Genomic DNA, 25,779 nt, shown 5'->3' with positions numbered 1-25,779 from the left:
CGTAGACACGGGGAGAAGGTGCAAACTCCAGTCACCTGAGACTGGAATTGAACCCAGGTCCCTGGAGCTGTGAGCCAGCAGTGCTAACCACTGTACCACAGTGCCGCCCAGGATACAAAACATTTTATTCTCTACAATAGAATGGATTTTCACATTGAGTATATTCAAGATAGCGATCAATAGGATTTGGGTACTAAGTAAATTAAAGAACATGTGGAAAATGTGGAGTTGAGGTAGATCAGCGATGGTCTTCTTTAATGGTCAGGCAGGCTCAAATGAAAACGACCTATTCCAGCTCCTATCTCTTATGTAATTCAAAAATAAGTATTCATACAAAAATAGAATTTTAGAACAATTCACATTTCTTCTCTCTAGTGTAACAAACTTGAGTCTTCATTTTTAAAAAATTATTTGAAGTCAACTCCAACATTTTTCCAAACATCAGAATTAATATTTACATTTCAGATGACCTGTGAGACACACTGGCAAGTTTTAAATACAGCATCGACACTTGGAACAAAGAATTTCTATCACCTCTTGCATCTCACCTCCACCAAGAGTCAACGATTTGTATTTGAACTGTAGTGCTTATTGTTTCAAAAGTAAACTTGGCAACCAATTTGCTCAGCAAAGTATGTCCTGAAGATAAATGTGTTAATCTGTTTTTAGTTGTCCTGTTTGAATGATGAATACTTGGCAAGGATGTCAAAACATCGTGCTGGCTTTCAAATTGTCTTATGAACTTTTTCTTCAAACTGAGAGAATTTGAAAATGGTCAGGGTAATTGAAGCATCTCCCCCCCCGCCACCCCCCCCAAGTCTCTTTCCTCCATTTTCTTCCCCTCTACTCGGGTCTCCCTCCTTCACAAAACTCGGCTCCCCCTTCTCCACCCCCAAACTTGGGCCTCTCTCCACCCTCCCACCCCCCCGGGGCCTTCTCATCCGTTGTCTCTTGGGTCATTTTCACTCCCCCCTTCCTTTGCTACTTGGGTCTCTCTCTCTCTCCCTCTCATCTCAGTCCGTCTCTCTGGATACTTGATTCATGATCTACAGGAGCAGATGAAGAGTTTTTTTCAATATATAAAAGGTAAGAGAGAGGCAAAAATAGACATTGGACCACTGTAAAACATGGCTGGAGAAGTAATAATAGGAAACAAAGAAATGGCAGACAAACTGAATAATTACTTTGCATCAGTCTTCACAGTGGAAGACACCAGTGGGATGCCAAAGTCCAGGAGAATCTGGGGGCAGAGGTGAGTGCAGTGGCCATCACTAAGGAGAAGATTCTGGGGAAACTGAAAGGTCTGAAGGTGGATAAGTACCTGGACCGGATGGACTACACCATAGGGTTCTAAGAGATAGCTGAGGAGATTGTGGCGGCATTGGTGGTGATCTGTCAGGAACCATTGGAGGCGGAAAGGGTCCCAGAGGGCTGGAAAGTGGCTAATGTAACATCACTGTTTAAGAAGGGAGGGAGGCAGAAGACGTGAAAATTATAGGCCAGTTAGCCTGACTTCGGTCATTGGTAAGTTTTAGAGTCCGTTTTTAAAGATGAGATAGCAGAGTACTTGGAAGTGCATGATAAAATGTGACTGAGTCAGCGCGGCTTTGTCAAAGGGAGGTCGTGTCTGACAAATCTGTTAAGAGTTTCTTGGAGGAGGTAACAAGGAAGTTAGACAAAGGAGAACCAGTGGACGTGATTTATTTAGATTGCCAAAAGGCCTTTGACAAGGTGCCACATAGGAAATTGTTAAATAAGTTAAGAGGCCATGGTGTTAAGGATAAGGTGCTGGCATGGATTGGGAATTGGCTGACTGGCAGAAGGCAGAGTATGGATAAAGGGGGCTTTTTATGGATGGCAGCCGGTGACTACTGATGTGCCTCAGGGGTCTGTGCTGGGACCACAACTTTTCACAATATACATTAATGATCTGGAAGATTGAACTGAAGGCTCTGTTGCTAAGTTTGCAGATGATGCAAAGATCTGTAGAGGGACAGGTAGTATTGAGGAAGCAAGGGGGCTACAGAAGGATTTTGACAGGCTAGGAGAGTGGGCAATGAAATGGCAGATGAAATACAATGTGGAAAAGTGTGAGGTTATGCACTTTGGAAGGAGGAATTTAGGCATAGACTATTTTCTAAATGGGGAAATGCTTCATAAATCAGAAGCACAAAGGGACTTGGGAATTCTTGTTCACGATTCTCTACATGTTAACGTGCAGATTCAGTCGGCAGTTAGGAAGGCAAATGCAATGTTAGCATTCATGTCAAGAAGGCTAGAATACAAGACCAGGGATGTACTTCTGAGGCTATATTATGCTCTAGTCAGATGCCATTTGGAGTATTGTGAGCACTTTTGGGCCCCATATCTAAGGAAAACTGGCCTCGGAAAGGGTCCAGAGGAGGTTCACAAGAACGATCCCTGGAATGAACAGCTTGTCGTATGAACTCTGGGTCTGTACTCGTTGGAGTTTAGAAAGATGAGGGGGGGACCTTATTGAAACTTACAGGATACTGCGAGGCCGGGATAAAGTGGATGTGGAAAGGATGTTTCCACTTGTAGGAAAAACTAGAAGCAGTGGACACAATCTCAGACTAAAGGGACGATCCTTTAAAACAGATGAGGAATTTCTTCAGCCAGAGGGTGGTGAATCTGTGGAACACTTTGCCACAGTAGGCTGTGGAGGCCAAACACTGGGTGTCTTGAAGACAAAGATAGATAGGTTCTTGATTAATAAGTGAATCAGGGGTTATGGGGAGAAGGCAGGAGAATGGGGAGGAGAAATATATCAGCCATGATTGAATGATGGAGCAGACTCAATGGGCCGAGTGGCCTAACTATGCTTCAATGTCTTATGGGACCGCGGTTGGAACCAGAGATCCGTCTTTCCCCGCGCTCAATCATGGTTACTCACACTTCACCACCTGATTGACAGCTTCCTGTCTCTGCGTTCAATATCTCCCTTGACCGCTGGTTACAGCAGTAGCAGATCTGGCATAAAACATGGCGGGGCTGGCCCGCAGTGAAGAGTGGGGGAATAGAGGGTGTGGTGAGACCAGAGTGCAGGTGATGTAAAACTGAAAATGGCAATGCAAATTGAAAAAAGGCCTTAAGGAATAAACAATGTTAAAGCAAAATTACGTTAGCTGTGTGAATGCAGTAATGCAAAATCGAGCATTCTTGAACTTTATTTTAGCTAGCCATTCATTCTGTTTAACACTGTCTGATTTGTCATTTTTATATTTATTGCCGACAATTCTATCCGTTCTCCCAAGGGCAAATCAAAGCACACTACAAAAACATATTAGTTTCACCCACAGCAGAGAATCAAGCGTTGGCAATAATACTTTCCAATATTGCTTCAAAGCATCAAGTGACTATACTCACAGGTTTCTTACAGAATGAAAATACTCAGCAGATCGCATTTGTGGCAAGAACGTTTATGCTTATGGCTCCGAGTAGATATTCAGGGAGCCCGGTGGTGCAGTCCATGGTGAAGATATGGAATCAGTTGAGGCATTTTAGGATGGAAGGGATGGTGGTGCTAATGCTGCTGTGTGAGAATCATGGGTTTGAGCCGGGGGGGGAGGAATAGATAGTGTCTATAGGAGGTTGAGAGAAGTGGGGCTGATCAAGGTGAGGGATCTGTATTTGGAGGAACGGTTTGCCAGTCTGGAGGAGCTAAGGGAAAGGGTAGAGCTGCCGAGGGGGAGTGAGTTCACGTATCTGCAGGTTAGGGACTTTGTGCGAAAGAACTGGAAGGGGATCCCTAGGTTGCCGGGATACACCAGTTTCCGGATGTGGAAGGGGAGGGGAAAATTGGGGATATATACAAGTGGCTGGAGGAGCAGGGAGGCGAGAGGGTATTAAGGTCAAGGAGAAATGGGAAGCGGAGTTGGGAGAGATCAATTGGGGACTATGGAGTGCAGCACTGCGTATGGTAAACGGCACCTCCTCTTGTGCAAGGACGAGCCCGATAGTTTAAGGTGGTGCAAGGTGGGTGAGAATGAGTGGGTTCTTTCAGGGGGTAGCAGATGAGTATGAGGTGTAGACAGGGCCAGCAAATCACACGCACATGTTTGGGGGTTGCCAAAAAATTGGTCAGATTCTGGGCAGGAGCGTTCGTGGTCTTAGCCAGGATAGTGGAGGAGGTGGACCCGGACCCTTTGGTGGCGATATTTGGGCTTTCAGAGAAGCTGGAGCTCATGGCGAGGAAGGCCGATGTCGTGGCCTTCACGACTCTGAAGGTACAACAGCAAATTTTGCTGGAGTGGCAGTTGGCATCGCCACCGGGGTAGCGACTTGGTTGGGTGACCCGTACGATTTCCTGCGTTTAGAGAAGATAAAAGTATGAGTTAAGGGCTGAGCAGGGAGGTTTGAGAAATGGCGGGGGATGTTTGTGACCGTGTTTGAGGAGCTGTTCTGATTGTTGGGATGTATCCCGGGGTGCTCATTTGCTGCAACTGGTTTTGAGGAGTGAGGGACAGGTTTAGCACAGGGCTAAATCACTGGCTTTAAAAGCAGACCAAGGCAGGCCAGCAGCACGGTTCAATTCACATACCCGCCTCCCCGAACAGGCGCCGGAATGTGGCGACTAGGAGCTTTTCACAGTAACTTATTCAAAGCCTACTTGTGACAATAAGCAATTTTACATTTTGTTTTAAAAAAAAAGTTTATGCTTCAATTTAATGACAATCGTTCAGAGGGTCAGACTAAACAGAGGTACTCTCAGTGAGACTGGGCTTGGCTCATAGCATATCTGTGGCTAAAAACCACAATTTCGTTCCCATACTGGGACAATTGGCTTTGTGTCATCTTACTTGGCCAAACAACGTTGCAGCTATGTTCCCTGCCAAGTGTACAGAGTAGATAGCCAATCCTCTGATCAGAGATTTTTTATGCCAATCAAATAATTTTGTTAACAAATACTCACCAACACCTTTTCTACTTGCTCACATTCCCACTGAAAATTCGACAAACCAATTAATCAAGTTTGAAAGGGATGTCCATCGCTCTTCACTATTCAGTAAATTCAAGTCGGTCCTTAATGGTAAGGCCGACTCCTAAAAGATTAATCTGAGCATGAAACAGGAATACTGCTCTTGATTGAAGAAACCCAACCCAGGCTATGTAGCTAAAAGCCCAATCATTAAATGCCAGACATTATAACAAATGTCTCATGGGACAGGGTTTCAGGTTCTTTTGAAAAATGTCCCCAAAAGTGAGGTATGTAATAAGGTAGGAGTGGTACACCCAAGTCAATTCTTTTTTGACCATTTTTGGGACTGTTTATGCACATAGCCTTACACTTAGGACAGGTTGAATTCTTCAGCACCATATCAATTTATGCTAATCATTCATAGAAAGCCTGAAAGTCGGTCATGTCCTCTTTGGTTCGGCTCCTTTGATAAACATGGCATGGACTACATTGCAGCTTACTCAACAATAGCTGGCAGAGTTGTTTATGGGGTAGTTGGCAAATGAATTTTCACACCTCGGCTTCCATGCAGAATAAATTTTCTCAATGTTTAACTCATTTGGAATACAAATTATCCAGGTGCCCAACAATAGGGAGTACAAGAGTGCCCTGATAGAGCAAGTGATAATGTGTAGATGAGGACTTCCCTGCTGCTCAACTGCGCTGCTGGTGCATCAGGTTATTTTAGCATATTACCAGAAGGATCAATACCAGTGAGATTTGATATTAGCACCTGATATTAAAAATTTAGTGCCAAGAGGAAATTCCTTGATCTCATTATGAAAGTTCTAACATACAAAAAGCCATTTACCAAGTAGTCCAACATTGGCAACATCCTCTGGTGGCAATCCTAATCCCATACATTTGCTCTCTTTCCATATCCCTTTTACTTCTAACACATTGTTCTAAAATGCTGACATGGTCTCAGCTTCAATCACTCTTGTTTTCTCAGATACATTACCCTATTATTGATGATGCAGAAAATATATTGGCCAGTTCATTATGAGCTAGCACCATAGCGTGCTGAAAGACTTGCTACTTGAGAACACTCATAACGTTTATTAGTTGAGCTCAAACTAAGTCACCGGCAGGAATTGTAACTGGTGTTTGCTCCGCAGTGCTTTTGCTTGGTATTCCATTCAAACTGCACTACTATTAGTGAAAACTCTGCAGACAGTATTCAAACTTCTGGAAAGGCCAGTGTTAATGGACCAGTAGCCACAGAAAACCATGAACGAAGAATGATCGGTTAGACGAAAACCATCCAGTCTATGCCCTTTTGAGTCATGCTTCATCAATTGGTAGACTTAGTTGAATTATGATATTGATAATCATTGCAAGTCAATTAGGCCTAGAGTCAGAGTGCATCATTTCCAATAGTTTCAGCCAATCTTATCAACGGTATCAGTCAAAAGGTTAAATCCAAAACTTGCTGGAGGTCATGTTGAATCACTCGAACCCATCCTGTTCAAACAAAAAAATCAGTTTCCTTAAACATAACCTGTACAGCAAATAGATACAGGAACCCCAAGAGGTGCATCAAAACTTTATTCACAACAGTATCCATCAAAAGAAAATTTAAAGGCACAGAGAAAAATTCACAAGAAAATAAACAAAGCACTGTAATTTCTTAAGATTGGAAACAACATCATTTTGACTGCTAGTACTTTTTATTTTTTATTTTAAATACATCTCGTAGCAGTCTAAACCCACTGTATCACAATGAGCTCTATTGCTGTTTAGAATACAGCTCATATACAGGTTGGAATGAATTTGTACAATTTAATGTATTCACTGAATACTACAATATTTACAAAAAGTCCAGAAAATTCCAGAAAGTGAGGATTTATTTTTCCTGGTCTTTAGATAGGGGTCTTCGGAATAGCAGAATATGTGGTTCTAGAAATAGAAATTTAAAAAGTCAGTAGCAATTTAGCAGTGCGTTTATTGCATATCTCTGCAATCCTTCACTGAAGGACTTAGTATTAATAAACTTAACAAGAGAAAATTTTATTTTTTGTACAAAGTACTCCATACCTAATTTATTTTTAAAACTCAAGAAATAAAGGCTGACCACCGACTTAGCAAGACTTATGGAATTGACTGATACATCCCAAGTGCTAAATCATTTTAATAGCCAGTATTTGTATCAAATTTAAAAAGATCTTATTTGGCAAGGGAAAGTAGCTCCCAATCCCACTTTCCAGACTAAAATTGCAGTTTGGTCAAGTTTACCCAAATCTGTTTCCACCACTCCCTCTGATCATTTAGAAAGGTGCAAGCACATGTAGGATCTCTGCAGGTCCTAGTAAGTAATGTGCAAACTGTGCTTGGATTTGCAGAAACATTACCTTTTTTACAGGCCAAATACAGAAATAGATTTCAAATGTTTATAAATTGGTGCATCCTATGTGGCAAGTGCCCCCAGTATCTCTTGTTCAGGGATTTGTCCCTCCCAATCACCAAACTCTTCAAAAACTGGATAACATATAACCTTCACTACATTTACTTGCAAGCATTGTGACATTCCATTCAGGTATGAAACTAGTCTTAAATGTATTTAGATATTTTTTCTTTCGAACCTGTTCCTACATTATCTTCACATTTAACACAATAAACACCAGCAGTTACCATTACAAATTAATTCAGAAGCTTAGGCTCTACTTCAGTTCCCACAGAAACCCACTTTAGCCTTTGTAAATACCTTTAGTGCAAAAGCATACAAAAACTTTAAAAAGTAAAATCTATAAAAGTTTTTGCAAATTGGTGAAGGCAAAAATGAGACACAATAATTCAAGCTGGCCAAGAGTTATTTGCCAAATGGAGCTTTTGGAAACAGACTTCAAGATTCAACGACAAATAAAATATGCTAATTATTTTGAAGCCTGAGATTTGTAATCAGGTACAAAGGCATAAGCTATGAATAACGCTATTACATTATGTGGCAGGTTAACATTACCAAATTTATTACAGGTGTAGTGTACCAACTTATGGATGATTTGATGCAGTTGTAAAAAAAATAAAAGCAAAAACAGGAGAGAATAAAATACTATGTACCAAGCAAATATGAATTTTGTATTCAGTGGTTTCTCATATCGTCACTGGGTAGCTCCAGTTAGTGTTTCCTTTTTAGAGGGGCACACTTAATGTTAAGTTAATTAACTTGAACTATCCACCATGCCTTCAAGTGCCCAGTGGTCATAAAGATCTCATGCACATCTACAGGTACCTTCTACAGAGCCATCCAAACACAACCAAGTGTGGCAGGCAGCCAGAGTGATAATTCCCAAGGGCTGTCTGGACCTGTGGATGGCCAACTTAGCCAGACTCAGGAACAGACTTGAGAAGGTTCTCCAATTGGATTTTTCATCCAGTTAGATCCCAGGTGCAGTTCAGATACAACAATCAACCTCAGTTTTAAAATTGATCTTGCATAAGAAACCATAAACAAGCCAGGACAAAACAGTTATTTCCCAGCCAAAATATTAAAAAGTACATCATTAGCTGGATATAGATTATCTTCAAACTGCTTTATGTACCCTGCATGTCATGCTTATGTTCATGTAAGCCATTTGCTCTCACCCCCATCCAATGCAAATTATTTTTTTTTAAAAATCCCTTCATCATTGTAATAATACCTGGTTCGTGCATCATGTAGTGGACCCAGCCCAGAGACTGCTGGACACCTAGTTTTCGCCACTCGTCTTCAGACATGAGATGGGTTTTTGGTACCTGCTTTGCAAGTTCTTTGGGCAACATAACATGCCTGTTAAAAAGAATCATAAATGATATAAGCAAAAGAGAATTAAATGTTCACATTTACTCCATCAATTTTTATTTCAGGTAAATGCAACTTCGGCCAGAAAGCACCTGATAATAATTTGATGCATTCAGCAGAAGGTACTGGTTGAAATTAACATTTTCATTTAACACGTTAAATGTACACTCAAATCATCAGATAAGTTATCTATTTCCATTTACTATTGTTGGATTAATTATGAACAAGATTTTACAAGGTTTTAAACTGATCCTTTAAATTTAGGTAAGACAGAATGTCAGAAGTACCCAGCTTCTGTGATGTGGTGGCCACAGGAGCAAAACTCAAATAGAAGCCATCGAAATCAAGTGACGTTTTCAAACCTATACAAGTAATTCAGAAATGGGACAGCTGCTGTTGAGACACCCGAGCCAAAGCAGATACTGCGGCGTGGAGGAACAAAGAAGCTACTAGTATGAAGCAGGATGCTTCTAAGAATTTGAAAGCAAGGAGCAGAAGCGACAGGGTATTGATATTTTAGAAACAAGGAGTTGGCGAGGTGAGTCTTATTGAAAGTCACACCTGAAGATTCAGGCTAATTGGAAAGACTTCGGGAAGTTTGTATCTATCTCACGCAGTTATGTGAGCCTTCTGGAGAGCCAGAATAACTTTAAACTTCTATGTGTCTGCCGAAGTGCAGTGCACAAGGTTGTTAGACCTTTTTAGTTCAAAGTATTAGTTTCCCTTTAAGTAATGTTTGATCTATGTTGATTTTATAGTTTGTAACAGCAAGTCTTAATGTGAAATCTGATTATTTCCATTGATGTTTGGTAAAATTAATCTGTTTAATAAATTATTGGGGATGGTAGATAGAAACTATTGATTATAGTAATTAGCCTCCAAGATCAGGTATAACTTTAAGTAAGGCGGGGGAGGTCAGTCAGCTCTGCCAGAAGCACAAAATTACCTTGGGAACAAAAAAATTATTTGGCATACATGACCCACATGCCAGCACTGAAAAACAGCTTCTGTCGAAGATGAGAATTGCCATTTATGGGGGCTGGTTTAGCTCAGTTGGCTAGACAGTTGGTTCGTAATGCAGAAAAGCCAGCAGCCTGGGTTCAATTCCCGTATCCTTGGTGGTGATCCTCAGGTTAAATCACCACCAGTCAGCTCATCCAGCCATGGGCAGCAGGGTAGCACAGTGATTATCATTGTTGCTTCACAGCACCAGGATCCCAGGTTTGATTACCGCTGTGCGGAGTCTGCACGTTCTCCCTGTGCATGCGTGGGTATCCTCCAGGCGCTCTGGTTTCCTCCCACAAGTCTCGGAATAAGTGTTTGTTTGGTGAATTGGACATTCTAAATTCTTCGTGTACCCGAACAGGCGCTGGAGTAGGGAGAGTAGGTGCTTTCCAGTAACTTCATTGCGGTGTTAATGTAAGCCTACTTGTGTCAACAATAAAGATTCTTATTATCAAAGGGGAAAGCAGACTATGGTTATCTGCAACTATGGAGACTTTTATTTATGTGGCACATCGGTTTCTTGTCAAAAGATGATCCCATCTTTACTTTGTGTGTTGAGCATAATCCAACAGCAGAAAGTAATCCAACCATTGGAAAATTCCCCCCAATTCCACTGACTTCAATTTTGGCAGGACTCCTTAATGCAACTCAAGTCAAATGCTGCTTAGGGCAGAAACTCATCTCACCTCTAGAATCAAGTCCTTTCTTCTGTGTGATGAGATCTGAAGCAGTAATTCTGGCAGAACCCAAATTGGGTTGGTTTTTGGCAAGTGCCATTTGATAACACTGTCATGAACTCTGCTGATGAGAGAGTAGACTGGGGTGGCAGTAATTGTTGGGATTGGATTTGTCCTGTTGTGTGTGTTCAGGACATCAAAATAGCTACGCTGGAACAGCTTTTGTTAGCGATGTGGTTAATTCTTGAACAAGTCTCTTTACTACAATAGGATTTGTCAGGGCACAGGCGGCACGTGGCGCAGTGGTTAACACTGGGACTGCGGCACTGAGGACCCGGGTTCGAATCCTGACCCTGGGTCACTGTCCGTGTGGGGTTTGTACTTTCTCCCCATGTCTGCGTGGGTTTCACCCCCACAACCCAAAGATGTGCAGGTTAGGTGGATTGGCCATGCTAAATTGCCCCTTAATTGGAAAAAAAAATAATTGGGTACTCTAAAAAGGATTTGTCAGGGCCCCAAGTCTTTTCTGTATCCAGTATACACATTTGTTTAAGGGTATAATGAGGATTGAATCAAATTGGCAGATGTCTAGCGTCACAATGCTTCAGCCTAGTCTTTTATACTCTCCACTTGCAAACATTGAGGATGGGCAAGTTTGTGGAGCCTCCTCCTCCAGCTAGTTTTGTCCACTAACATTCACAACTAGATGTGACAGGGCTGCAGAACTTTGATCTATTTGGTTGTTTCTGAGAACGTCCATCCGTCTACAGCAATGCATGTAGTCCTGTGTTGCAGTTTCAATAGTTTAGTACCTTATGCCCACTGCTGATCCTAGCTTGCTTTGCCATATTCCTCAAGAAGCCAGGATTACTTTCTTAGCTTGATATTAAAGATAAAGTGACGGATATATTGAGTCATGAGGTTACACATTGGAATGCAATTCTGCAGTTGCTGATGGCTTAGTATCTTATGGATGCTGATTTGAGTTGTTCTGAATCAACTGCATGTTGGCTGGGGAAGCAGTTACTATTTCAATGCAGAGATTAACAATCCATTCAATGGTTTCAGCTAAATACACTGCAAAGGGTAGTGATGCCACCAGGAATGGATCTCTCAAAGCAAGTGGTCAGTACATGGGCAATGGTCAGTCACAATTTGAGCTGTTCTTCAATGTTCCACTTGTAAAGTAAGTGGCGTCATCTTCTCAGGACTGCTGTCAAGTGATTGAGTGATGTCCAGATTTTCCATAACATGTTGAAACCTGGGACTTCACAACTAGTCAGTTACCAGGTTTTGGCTGGTTACAACAATCATCACATGATCCTCCAGCTGAATTTTTCCCAGTTGAAAACCTATGAACCCTGGCAACCAGACCCCTAGGGGATCCAAGCAATGAAAATGCACTGAAAAAAAAAAGTGGCAATGCTATAAAATACAACGGAGGGTGTCCTCAGTGTGAAAACAGGACTTCTACTCAACATTTATCCCTGAACCTAAACTACTACTAGAACAATATGATGCTGGATACAAAGTGAAAAAAGCATCATCTGTGGAGACGACAGATGAGTTCATATTACCTGAACCTATCAAAAGACGTTTTAGTATCCACCCGAGAAGGCATATGGTGGTCTTGTGGCACAGTGGTTAGCATCCCTGTCTCTGAGCCAGAGGCTCCGGGTTCAAATTCCACCCCAAGACTTGATGGCCAAGAAAGGTAGTGTCAATCTGCAAGTCCTTCCAACATGTCAATGGCTGGCAGGAAGAGCTTGGTCAGCAATACTTGATATGGAGTGGCATCTCCTCAAGCTTTAAGCCTCTGGCGACAGACTAGCAATCCGTTCCAGAATTACCAGGTCTGGTAACAGACAAAGGTCTGCCTTAGTGCACGAAGAGTATTGGAATTGGAACAAGTATAGGGCAGAATTGAATACGTTGCTTGAAAGATAACTATATACATCCAATGTCAGACTAAACAGTCAAACTTGTTTATATGTTCAAATCTTGAGTGGGGCTTGAACACACAACCTGACTCAGAGACAAGAGTACTACCCCTGAGCCAAGAGTTGATACCCATCCCACTATACTGAAAGTAAAAATTTATTTCTGTAAAATTAACCAAAAGGTTTCATAGAATTTACAGTGCAGAAGGAGGCCATTCGGCCCATCGAGTCTGCACCGGCTCTTTGAAAGAGCACCCTACCCAAGGTCAACACCGCCACCCTATCCCCATAACCCAGTAACCCCACCCAACACTAAGGGCAATTTTGGACACTAAGGGCAATTTATCATGGCCAATCCACCTAACCTGCACATCTTTGGGCTGTGGGAGGAAACCGGAGCACCCGGAGGAAACCCACGCACACACGGGGAGGATGTGCAGACTCCGCACAACTATGAACAAGATATGCATTATCTGGACTATATTCAACAACCTTGTTAAAAAAATTCCTTCAGGCATGCTCATCAAATCTGCACAGAATGCACCAATGACAGCATTTGATATTGTGCAGTATTCCTCTCTATCCTGCTTGATCTTTTCACTACCAGTTTCTCATTCATGGCCAATTCAGGAGTGTCATCTGGCCCCATCTGCACAAGGAAAGAGACTGCCTCAACAATCAATAGTGGCCCTTAGTAAGGATGCAGTAAACTGTCATATGCAAGTGATGACATCCATGTCTAATTCCATCATCACCCTTCACAATCGGCACTGTATTTTCTGACGGCTTGTTGAACATCAAGTAGTAGATGAATCTGAATGTTCTCCAGCGGACATAAGTAAAACCACTGATTTTTGATGACACATCCATGTTTACAATCGATTTCCATAATCTCTCCTCCCCTGCTTACTCAGGTTGTACCTGATGGTGCAGAACGTCAGTGCCCTGGAGATCCATGTTACAAATTTTAAGACCCCAAAACCACAGTCCACAAACCTGCTTTTTCAACGACTGTAAATACAGTAGTGATAACATTTGCAAAATCAAAAAAGAGTTTGAAATAAAATATGAATATCATTTTATGAGGTAAAAGCATCTGGTTGCCTATATTACCAAAGCACTTGACTGGCTGTGAATTTGGAATATCCCACGGTTCTGAACGGCACTGTACATAAATGCAGATTCTTTAGTTTCGAATGTATATGGTCCAGAAATTTAACACAACTCTGGATACATTTTAGAACATTCCCACCTCCAGGAACGGAACTTGTAAACAGTAGCAAGGCAAGCCTCACAACTCAAGCCATGAGAACAAGTAATGCCTTGCAACGAAAAATATTACCGGGGGTGGTGGGGAAGGATGTTATTTGCCTCCTTCTCAGACCAGGCCTTCCACACACATGGTACCCCTCTGTGGAGTGCTTGGAACTGCTCAGTGACAGCAATCTGGAACTTGGGCTGGGGCAGCAGATCGCATTACACAGTGCGGTCGTGTCTACCCCCCCCCCCCCCCCATTTGCAGGATTTTGAACACTGCCAGAAAAAAAAGATGTAAGACGGCCGGCTGCATGGGTGCGTGTGATAGAGGGAGTAACATGGCGAGCACCCGGCGCCGCCTCCCTCCCCACACGTCACATAAACCGGGTTGTGAACCGAGAGGAAAGCTCGAGCTCCACACTCCACACACACAACACCCCGGGAGCAATAACCGGCCTGCAGGCTGGGAGAGAAGTGCCTTTTCACACACTTCATATTTTAATCCTGCAAACAGGATCAAGCGGTAATAACTTTATTCGGGGAGTATCGTTAAGTTCAGTTCACAGGGCTGCATCCTGCAAACACAACAAAGCGGTAATAACTTTATTTGGATTCTGTGAAGCTTAGTTCACAGTGCTGCGATCGCGATTATACACAAGTGTCAACATTCGGGGATAAAACTCGTTCCGCGGTGTGTTTATTCGCCTGGTAATTTTTTTCTAAAATTTAAAAAACAAAATCAGTCATGTTTGGGACCAGAGGCAGGGGATAGGATGCCTTTCCGTGTTCATAAAGTACCTCATATGACAGAACTTTTACCTGTATTCGTACTGGTCGTCATAATACTTGTCCGAGTAGTAAATTTGTTTGTTCGCCATGCCTGTATTTCTCTCTCTTTGTCAGCGCCGGTTCAGCAAGTGACCGCACCACTCGGCAGTGAGTTGAGGCAAACCCTCCCCTCCAACCGCCGCGCCTTCCAACTCACAACCCACGAGGCGATTTGAATCGCATGGGCGCGAACCCATTGGCCGGCTGGTCTGACCACGTGATCAGAGCAGAGACAGCGGGAGTGCTGGGCGCTCGCGCGCGCGTGACTGCTAATCTAACGGCCGAATCAGCAGCAGCAACAGGAGCGGGGAGCGTGCGGCGCGCGCAGCGGGGCCGGTCAGCAGGAGCGTGCGGCGTGCGCACCCGGGCCGGTCAGCGGCTTTATTAACTGAAGTTTCCTGGCGGTTTCTTCGTGAGCTGCTGATTTCTGTCGGTTGTGAATGGTGTTTCCAGTTTCAAAAAAACAAACCTGACTTCTAAACTCCTACCAGTATTGCCTTGATTTTAACCATTTAGTTTCTCCCTCCCCCGGCTAATTTTTGCCGGCAATGTTAATTTGTACACACATAGCAGAGCTCCCTGCTCATTGTTTTAAATATATGGAGAGAAATAAACCAAGTTACTGTCGACTGCTCAGCCAAATATCCGATCAGAGGTTGGAGTAGAGGATAAAAAACAGTACGGGTTTAGGAAGACCTGGGTTAGTTTAAGGACACATAGATTGAAGACATTATTTTGAGTGACAAACCCGAAGCTCCTCGAGGGTGTGGGGAATAATTCTTTTTACCATAGGAATTTGTGGCATTTGGTGTAGAATGGGGAGGGAGGAATTGGGGTTTTGGAGGTGGGGTCTTGGGAGAATGGAGCTGAGTGGGAGGTTGGAGCTGGGCAGGGTGAGGGGAAAAAGGCTTGGCAACCAATAATTTTCAAGAGCCTGGAACAACGGCAAGTTGGCGAGCGTGAGGAGTATGGAGGAAGAGCCAGTTAAGAGGTGAGGGGAACCTTACTGTGGATGAATAATGGATTATTTCCATTGGGGGGGGGGGGGGGGGGGGGGAAACTCGGGAACAAATACAAGTATTTCACTGGAAGAAACAAGGTGGAAGGGAAAAGGAAAGTGAAGTGTTGGGTGCTCTGCCACACAGATGAACCAACACGGTTGTGAATGGTACGACGCAGTTTTATTTCAAACATTTATTTACATTGGTAAACTGTTTACTGAGGTTCGATCATGACCCTTGATTCTGTGGACCTATTCCTAATTCTATCTTGTAGTGGCACTCAGCACATGGTGGATGTCTGAGTGGCCTGCAATGAGCTCTGTGCCCTGAGCCATCTCCTGCTCGCGTGCCCAGGAAGTGCCGTGTTCCCTGTTTTGTACTGTGTATGCTCTTGCCTGTGATTGGCTGTCGTGTTGTGTGTGTTGATTGGTCCCTTGATCTGTCCATCAGTATGTATGTATGTATGTGCTATGATGTTTACCTGAATATCATGACATCCCCCTTTTTTACAAGAACATGTGCCTACGTGGTCATAAATAGAGATGTGTACTGAGTGTAGCTAAATGTGTGTGTGTGCAATATTTACAGCATGTACATGGGGCTAAACTATATACAAGGGGCGATATCGGGTGCGACGTTACGAGGTTGTACCATAAACAAAGAACGGTTGAACGATAAAACAAATTACTGTAACGATAAGAACATAAACATATTAACACAGTGGTAGTATGAGTTCAATGTACAGGCAGTCTCATAAGTCCAGTCTAGTAGGTGGGCGACAAATTCGGGTTGACCGCCTCAAGGGTAGGTCTGGAACCACCGGCTGAGGAATGGGCCTGGCCACGGGCGACGATGGAAGGAGCATGGTGGCAGGCAGCTCCACGAAGTCGATGTCAGGAACAACAGGAGGGCGCGGTGTCAGTGTAAGGTCCCGTAGCGAGCGTGGAAGAAGGCGAAGAGCCCGGCGATTGCGCCTATGAATGGATCCATCAGGCATGCGAACCAGGAACGAGCGGGAGCCACGCGTCGGAGAACTTTGGCAGGTGCTGATCAGCCACCTTCTGGTAGGTGGATGCGGACTTCGTCTCCAGGGGTCAGGGCGGGAAGATTAGTTGCCCGTGTGTCATATGCCCTCTTCTGGCGACCGCGCTGCAGTTGCATTCTGTGTAGTACCGGAGCATGGTTGGTTGTGGGTGCCAGAATGGAAGGCACAGTGGTCCTGAGGGCGTGACCCATCAACAGCTGGGCTGGTGAGAGGCCAGTGGCTAGTGGGGCCGAGCGATAGGCTAGCAGGGCTAGGCAGAAATCCGATCCAGCAGAAGCAGCCTTGCAGAGGAGCCGCTTGACAATGTGAACGCCCTTCTCCGCCTTTCCATTGGACTGGGGATGCAGAGGGCTGGATGTCACGTGTGTGAAACCATACGAGGCAGCAAAAGATGACCATTCTTGGCTGGCGAAACAGGGCCCATTGTCCGACATGACAGTCATCGGAATGCCGTGGCGAGCGAAGGTGTCTTTGCAGGCCCTTATGACAGCGGACGATGTCAAATCGTGCAGGCGTATGACCTCTGGATAGTTGGAAAAGTAGTCAACGATGATGACATAGTCCCTGCCGAGGGCGTGAAAGAGGTCCACACCCACCTTCGCCCAGGGGGACGTCACCAGCTCATGGGGCAGAAGCGTTTCAGGAGGTTGCGCCGGTTGAAACCTTTGGCAGGTGGGGCAGTTGAGCACCATATTGGCAATGTCATCACTGATGCCCGGCCAGAATACCGCCTCTCGGGCCCTCCGTCTGCACTTCTCGACCCCCAGATGGCCTTCCTGTAGTTGGTCGAGGACCAGCTTGTGAATGCTGTGCGGAATCACAATCCGGTCCAGCTTTAGAAGGACACCATCAATGACGGCCAAGTCATCCCGGACATTGTAGAACTGCGGGCACTGCCCTTTGAGCCACCCTCCCATCATGTGGCGCATCACACGTTGTAGAAGGGGGTCAACCGCAGTCTGTCGGCGAATACGGGCCAGACTGGAGTCGTCAGCTGGCAGATTTGCCGATGTGAAAGCCACCTGGGCCTCGACCTGACAGATGAACCCCTCCGAATCTGGCGGCGTGCTCACTGCTCTAGACAGGGCATCCGCAATGATAAGGTCCTTACCCGGGGTGTAGACCAGATGGAAGTCATACCTCCTAAGTTTAAGTAGGATGCGCTGGAGGCGAGGGGTCATCTCATTTAGATCCTTATTAATGATGCGGACCAGGGGGCGGTGGTCAGTCTCAACGGTAAACCGGGGGAGACCATACACATAGTCATGGAACTTGTCTAAACCGGTTAGCAAGCCCATGCACTCCTTTTCGATCTGCGCGTAGCACTGTTCTGTGGGGGTCATGGCCCCCGAGGCATAGGAGACCGGGGCCCATGACGCAGTGTCATCCTGCTGTAGGAGCACCGCCCCAATGCCGGACTGGCTGGCATCAGTCGAGATTTTAGTGGCACGAGATGTGTCGAAAAACGCCAACACTGGTGCTGTGGTGAGCTTAAGTTTGAGCTCCTCCCATTCCTGCTGGTGTGTGTGTAGCCACTGGAACTCCGTGGACTTCTTGACGAGGTGGCGCAGAGCTGTCGTGTGGAAGGCAAGGTTGGGAATGAACTTCCCCAGGAAGTTGGCCATGCCCAGGAAGCATAGCACTGCTTTCTTGTCTGCCGGCTGCGGCATGGCTGTAATGGCGCTCACCTTGTCTGCATCCGGACGGACCCCTGACTGGGAAATGTGGTCGCCCAGAAACATCAGCTCGGTTTGGCCGAATGAACACTTGGCTCGGTTGAGGCGCAGGCCGTTTTCGCGTATCCGAGCAAAGACGCGCTGGAGACGATAGATGTGCTCCTGTGGTGTGGTGGACCAGATGATGACGTCGTCCACGTAGACACGCATCTCTTCGATGCCTTCCATCATCTGCTCCATGATCCTATGAAAGACCTCGGATGCCGAGATGATGCCAAATGGCACTCGGTTGTAGCAGAACCTGCCGAAAGGGGTGTTGAAGGTGCACAGCTTTCGGCTGGATGGATCCAGTTGGATCTGCCAACAACCCTTCGAGGCATCCAGTTTCGTGAAGATTTTAGCCTGGGCCATTTCGCTCGTGATCTCTTCCCGTTTGGGTATGGGGTAGTGTTCCCTCATAATGTTGTTGTTGAGGTCTTTTGGATCAATGCAGATACGGACCTCGCCGGAGGGCTTCTTAACACACACCATGGAGCTGACCCATGACGTGGGCTCCGTGACCCGTGATAGGACCCCTTGGTCCTGGAGATCCTGCAGCTGCTGCTTGAGGCGGTCTTTGAGTGGCGCTAGGACCCTGCGAGGTGCGTGAATGACCGGGGTGGCGTCCGGTTTGAGCTGAATTCTGTAGGTGTAGGGCAGTGTTCCCATGCCCTCGAATGCCTCCTGGTTGTGGGCGAGGAGCGATTGGAGCTGTGCACTGAACTCTGCATCCGGGAAGTCAGATGTGCCATCTGGAGAGAGAGAGTGGACTCGTTGCACGAGGTGGAGAGCGTTGCATGCCTGTGCGCCTAGCAGGGAGTCCTTCGATGAGCCGACTATCTCGAATGAGAGTGTGGCCGTGCGTGTGCTGTGTGTCACCTGGAGCTGGCAAGATCCCATAGCCGGGATAACGTTCCCGTTGTAGTCGACCATCCTGCAACGGGACGGCCGAATTGGTGGTCTGACCTTCATGACGTAGAAGGCTGACCATGCTATGAGGTTGGTGGAGGCGCCAGTGCCCAGGCGGAACGTTATCGGTGATCGGTTGACTGTTAGGGTGGCACTCCATTCATCGCCCGGATTGATCGTGTTAACTTGCACCGGCTGGTGGGTCCTGGGTGGAGACATTCGGTTCCCATCAATGACCGCAACACGTAAGGCGTCCCGGTCGTCTGTGTCACTGGTCTGGACATCGTCTGGGCACGATTCGTAATAAGGAGGCTGAATGGTCTGCACGTCCCTGCGAGGTTGTCGGAGTTGGGGAACATTGACAGGTTGAGCTGCTCAACAGCAAGCAGCGTAGTGGCCCACCTTGCCACAGCGGAGGCATTGTCGGGTTCTTGCGGGACATTGCCGCTTTAAATGTGCGGTTCCACAGTTGCCGCACGTCGTGACGTCATGACGTTTGTTGCGCCACTGCGCATGCACGGTTCGGTCTTGCGCGAGCGCGCCTGCGCATCATGTCCCTCAGTGTTGCCGTGGTTTTTGGCGCGCATAAGCGCGGAGGCCTCGAAAAGCGGGCGAAATGTCCGCCCTCGTCCGGGCCGCGGGCTGGGAGGAACTCGATCGCCTGGACCCGTTCAGCCTCGTAGGGCGCCTGCCTCGCCGATCTGGCCGCATAGAACCCCTGCCGCGCCGATTCGGCCGCCTGAAATTGGGTATAACGGCTAGTCGCGTTTTCGTGCAGGACACAGGCTTCGATTGCGGAGGCTAAGGTTAGGCCTTTTATTTTTAAGAGCTGCTGGCGAGGGTGCCCGAGGTGACCCCAAAAATGATCTGGTCCCGAATCATGGAATAGGAGGTGGTGTCGTAACCGCAGGACTGCGCGTGGATGCGGAGATGCGTAAGGAATGACTGAAAGGGCTCATCCTTACCTTGCAGGCGCTGCTGGAAGAGATACCTCTCGAAGCTCTCGTTGACCTCGACGTTGAAGTCTTGGTCGAGCTTGAGAAGGACCGTCTTGTATTTGGTCTTGTCCTCGCCTTCCGCGAACACCAGGTAATTGTAGACATGGATGGCGTGTTGACCTGCCGTGGTGAGGAGGATGGCGATCTTTCTGGTGTCCGAGGCGCTTTCCTTTTCGTTGGCTTCCAGAAAGAGCTGGAAGCGCTGTTTGAACAGCTTCCAATTAACGCCGAGGTTTCCAGCGACTTGCAGCGGCTGCGGTGTGTTGACGGTGTCCATGGCACAGGATGGCAGATTCCGGAGGATCTTTAGATAGGTACCAAATTCACTCCTGGTACTATGAAGTGTTGGGTGCTCTGCCACACAGATGAACCAACACGGTTGTGAATGGTACAACGCAGTTTTATTTCAAACATCTATTTACATTGGTAAACTGTTTACTGAGGTTCGATCATGACCCTTGATTCTGTGGACCTATTCCTAATTCTAACTTGTAGTGGCACTCAGCACATGGTGGATGTCTGAGTGGCCTGCAATGAGCTCTGTGCCCTGAGCCGTCTCCTGCTCGAGTGCCCAGGAAGTGTCGTGTTCCCTGTTTTGTACTGTGTATGCTCTTGCCTGTGATTGGCTGTCGTGTTGTGTGTGTTGATTGATCCGTTGATCTGTCCATCAGTATGTATGTATGTGCTATGATGTTTACCTGAATATCATGACAGAAAGTTCTTTGAACTGAGGGTATTAGACCATTGAATACTTAACAGAAATACATATGAAATGAAAATCGCTTATTGCCACAAGTAGGCTTCAAATGAAGTTACTGTGAAAAGCCCTGAGTCACCACAATCTGGCGCCTGTTCGGGGAGGCGGTACGTGCTGCTGGCCAGCCTTGGTCTGCTTTAAAAGCCAGCTATTTAGCCCAGTGTGCTAAACCAGCCCCGGTATTTCTATACATATATCACACCTGAAATATATATATATAGGTGCGGTATTTATATATATCTACTGTGTAGCCAGTTAAAATGGCTAACTCCCGATTTAGAATGGCTAACCCTGTTTTAAAATGGCGAACGGCAAAGGCTGATGGGAAAATCAGCCAACAGGACTAAAACAAGCAGCTACAGGTAAACTGTGTATTCACCTCTGGGAAGGCCAGACAAGATCGATACCAGTAACCATCAGCACAACAAAACACCAGCCATCTGCATACTAATGAGCAATCCCCGGGAACAATGTGCAACATTTTAGACACACAAAGCCAACCCAGACTCGTCGGCGCCAGCAGAAGCCTACACAAAGGGAGGTGAACGATCACCTCAAGACCGCCCATCGTTCAAGGAATCGCTCCAGCATTGGAGAATATCGAACCAAGTGACTGGGACAAAGTCCAATCACTTGGAACCAGGTACAGGGTCCGCCCCGAAAGGCGGGAAGCCCCTGGGGACTATAAGAATAGAGTCCAAGTTCAAATCAACCCTTCTGCTGCTACCCCTTCTGCATCCTCCTGCACCCTTCTGCTTCTACTTCTGACCGGGTCACTCAGTAACGCAGACCAACCCTTGACAGTGACCGGTCCAGCCATCGCGAAACATCCAGTAAGTCTTACTTCAACGCTCACAACGAGATAGACGCTCCTAGCTATCAATCTGCACCAGCTTCGAATCCCGCAGGCTCAGAACCCGAACAAAAGGCCATTCGTTTCCCTGACCTGGTGGGTCATTTCCAAGTTAAGTATTGGCCTGTTAGTTGTAGGAAGTAGCTTAGATGTAGAATTTATGCATGATTATTGATTACTGTATATAATAAATGTGCTTTGATTTAATTCTTACTAAGCGGTGTTTAGTAGATTATTGGTCATTACTCGGACTTGAACCACGTGGCGGTATCAGGAAGATACTTGGCGACTCAAGAGCAAAGGTGATAGAACAGAGCAATTAAACTAAGGCTAAAGTTTGCAACAACAACTGGGAGGGGAAATGGGGGTTATATTGAGAATACACGGCGAGATGAATAGCCTCCCATTCTGTAATTTCAATAATTCTATGAAAATCTTTCTTTATCGAGTCTGAGCTTATTGAGTAATTTTTAAAAGTTGCTGAGCTAAATTCAGGACAATATACCCTGTGAGAACTTCCCCAAACATCGAAACTTCTTTCTTTTGAGTTAATTCTTGGTTTGCTTCAAAGTCATATGTCATGTGAGAGTACCTTTAAGAAATGGGTGTTTATAAATGGGTGTGTATATAAATATTGTAGTGAGAGTACCTTTAGGAAATGGGTGTTTATTACTGCAGTGATGTCAGAGAGAGGGTGGAGCTGGGCTGTCTGTCAGCTTTTTACTTTCGTTTTAGGCTGTTTGCTGCAGGGTGTGTTTTAGTTTCATTTTCAGTGTTGGAGCTGAAGCCAGACAGAGAAGGTGTACTGTTGATCTCTCTGCCACGAAAAGACTATCTCTTGATCATTTGGTGAATTCAGAATTATAAATGTTTTCAGCAATGACTTTAACCTGATGTGCTTCTGGTAAGAGGTGTTTTAAGTCTTAATGATGTTAAAAGGAAAGCTTAAAGGATTACTTAGTGGTGTATTTTTTGGGGGTTGTATTTGAATTGATGGTTGCTAAGATGTTCACTGTATGTTTTAAAAAAGTTATCTTGAGTTCATAGAATAAACATTGTTTTGTTTTTAAAAATACCTTTCCATTTCTGCTGTACCAGAAGGCCGTGTGCTCCCGAGACCACAATCTATTAAAGGTTGTGGGTCAGGTGAACTCCATGATATACTTTGGGGTTCTCTAAACATATGGAGTTCTTCGATCGACTTCAGGAGGCGGGTTTGGTGATAAACCTAGCCGAAAGTGAATTTGGAGAAGCCCGAATCACTTTCCTTGCGGAGTTTCCGTTATCCTCAAGATGAAGGGAAATATGCGATCTCCTAGCATGAATGAATTTGATCGAACAGTTGTGCAAAGGTTTTGTGGCGTGATTACTCCACTGATGGACTTGCTAAAGAAACGTCAAAAGTTTCAAGGGACAGCGGACTTTCAACAGGCATTTGACTGTCTGAAAGCTGTGATCACCAATGTTCCTGTATTGGAGAATTGCAAGGGACTCTGTGGTCAGATTGAACTAAAGTATCTGATTCTAAAGAGAAATGCCGAGGAGTAGAGGAATGGATGGATCGTGCAGAGACTTTGTTCAAAGAGACTGTCAATCGAGAAGGATTTCGACTGGAGGAAGAAGAACAAAGAAAAATGGACTATATTATTATACCTGTTTGCGTGTGTTGTTTTCTTTGAATGAAAATGTATATTTACTGTGTGCATTTCTTAGTGGATGGTGCAAAAGTGAAAAATGAAACCATCTTGAATTTGATGGTTTATTTTTTTTCTTGCGGGGAGGTGTCATGCGAGAGTGCCTTTAAAAACTGGAGAGCTGCAAGTTTTGCAGTTTGGTTTTGCTGAGAGCAGCTAAAAAGTCCCTGGCTGGTTTTGCTGAGAGCAGTTTAAAAGTAGAAAGACAGTTTGCGACAGTCTCTGCCATTCTACAGTTATGCTTGAAGTAAGTGGTGTTAAGAGATCCAATGTTTATTTAAGTTGATTTCATGGAATAAACAGTGTTTTGTGTTTAAAAACCCACATGTCCATAATTGTAATCCCACACCTAGGGGAAAAGCCGTATGCTCGGAAAAGCAACAAATCCATTAAAGGGAGAGGTTGGTTGAACTCCATGATACATTTTGGGGTTCTGAAAAGCCTCGTCCATGACAATTCAGGATTATAAATGTTTTCAGTAATGACTTTAACCTGATGTGCTTCTGGTAAAAGGTGTTTTAAGTCTTCTGGATGATAAAAGGATTACTTAGTGGTGTATTTTTTGAGGGTTGTATTTGAATTGATGGTTGCCTTCTCCAACCCATACACCCGAAATCACCCTGTCCTGTATCCCACGTGCCGGAAGCAGCAGGAATTCCCACACCTGCCGCCTCTCAAGAGCCCTCACTTGCATGTACCTGAAAGCGTTTCCCGGAGGTAGCCCAAACGTCTCCTCCAGCGCCCCTAGGCTCGCAAACGTCCCATCGATGAACAGGTCCCCCATTCTTCTAATCCCTGCCCGATGCCAGCTCCGAAACCCCCCATCCATCCTTCCCGGGACGAACCGATGATTCTCCCGAATCGGTGACCAAACCGAGATTCCCACCTCGCCCCTGTGTCGCCTCCACTGCCCCCAGATCTTCAGCGTCGCCGCCACCACCGCACCCGTGGTGTACCTTGTCATCGAGAGCGGCAGCAGTGCCGTCACCTGCGCCCTCAGGCTCATGCCCACACAGGACGCCATCTCTAGCCTCTTCCACGCTGCCCCCTCTCCCTCCATTACTCACTTACGGATCATCGCCACATTGGCAGCCCAATAATAGCCACACAAATTCGGCAGCGCCAGCCCCCCGCTATCCCTGCTATGCTCCAGAAACACTCTCTTCACCCTTGGGGTCTTATTCGCCCACACAAATCCCATGATGCTCCTGCTTACCCATTTGAAAAAGGCCTTGGGGATCAAAATGGGAAGGCACTGGAACACAAAGAGGAACCTCGGGAGGACCGTCATTTTGACCGACTGCACCCTACCGCTAGTGAGAGTGGCAGCATATCCCATCTTTTAAAATCCTCCTCCATCTGCTCCACCAACCGCGTCAAATTGAGCTTGTGCATGGCCCCCCAGCTCCTAGCTACTTGGATCCCTAGGTACCGAAAGCTCCTTTCCGCCCTCTTCAGCAGTAGCTCGTCTATCCCCCTTCCCTGGTCCCCTGAATGCACCACAAAGATCTCACTCTTCCCTACGTTGAGTTTATACCCCGAAAAGTCCCCAAACTCCCTAAGGATCCGCATGACCTCCGGCATCCCCTCCACTGGATCCGCAACATACAACAATAGGTCATCGCATACAACGACACCCGGTGTTCCTCTCCCCCCCCCCGGACCAATCCCCTCCATTTCCTAGATTCCCTCAGTGCCATGGCCAGCGGCTCAATTGTCAGTGCAAACACAAGGGGGATAGGGGGCACCCCTGCCTTGTCCCCCGGTACAGCCGAAAGTACTCCGACCTTCGCCCGTTCGTAGCCACACTCGCCACCAGGGCTTTATATAGCAGCCTGACCCAACTGATGAACCCCTCCCCGAACCGTCGGGCAGCACGGTAGCATAGCGGTTAGCGCAATTGCTTCACAGCTCCAGGGTCCCAGGTTCGATTCCCGGCTGGGTCACTGTCTGTGTGGAGTCTGCACGTTCTCCCCGTGTGTGCGTGGGTTTCCTCCGGGTGCTCCGGTTTCCTCCCACAGTCCAAAGATGTGCAGGTTAGGTGGATTGGCCATGATAAAATTCCCCCTTAGTCCAAGGATGTGCAGGTTAGATAGTGTCCAAAATTGCCCTTAGTGTTGGTTGAGTGGGGTTACTGGGTTATGGGGATAGGGTGGTGTGGGCTTGGGTAGGGTGCTCTTTCCAAGAGCCGGTGCAGACTCGATGGGCCGAATGGCCTCCTTTTGCACTGTAAATTCTATGAAATTCTATGAACCCAAACCTCCGCAACACTTCCCAAAGATACTCCCACTCCACCCGATCAAAGGCCTTCTCCGTGTCCATAGCTGCCACTATCTCCGCTTCC

General features: G+C 46.0%; 1 protein-coding gene across 2 annotated transcripts; it reads right to left on the bottom strand.

Moving 5' to 3' along the window:
- Positions 1-3,163: 3,163 nt before the first annotated feature.
- LOC140429581 (cyclin-dependent kinases regulatory subunit 2) lies at positions 3,164-14,633 on the bottom strand. 2 transcript variants are annotated; one of them, XM_072516776.1, is made up of 3 exons: positions 14,455-14,633; positions 8,617-8,744; positions 3,164-6,442 (listed from the first exon to the last, which is right to left on the bottom strand). In XM_072516776.1, the coding sequence occupies exons 1-3, from the start codon at positions 14,511-14,513 to the stop codon at positions 6,387-6,389; spliced, it is 243 nt and encodes an 80-aa protein (XP_072372877.1). In that variant the 5' UTR covers positions 14,514-14,633; the 3' UTR covers positions 3,164-6,386. The 2 variants fall into 2 exon arrangements, with proteins under 2 accessions (XP_072372877.1, XP_072372878.1); XM_072516777.1 differs by lacking the exon at positions 3,164-6,442 and adding an exon at positions 6,510-6,877 and having other exon boundaries at positions 14,455-14,627.
- Positions 14,634-25,779: the final 11,146 nt, after the last annotated feature.

Source organism: Scyliorhinus torazame, chromosome 9 (genome assembly GCF_047496885.1).
Source record: "Scyliorhinus torazame isolate Kashiwa2021f chromosome 9, sScyTor2.1, whole genome shotgun sequence".
In the NCBI taxonomy this organism is placed as follows: Eukaryota; Metazoa; Chordata; class Chondrichthyes; order Carcharhiniformes; family Scyliorhinidae; genus Scyliorhinus; species Scyliorhinus torazame.
This window is presented reverse-complemented; position numbering and strand designations above follow the sequence as displayed.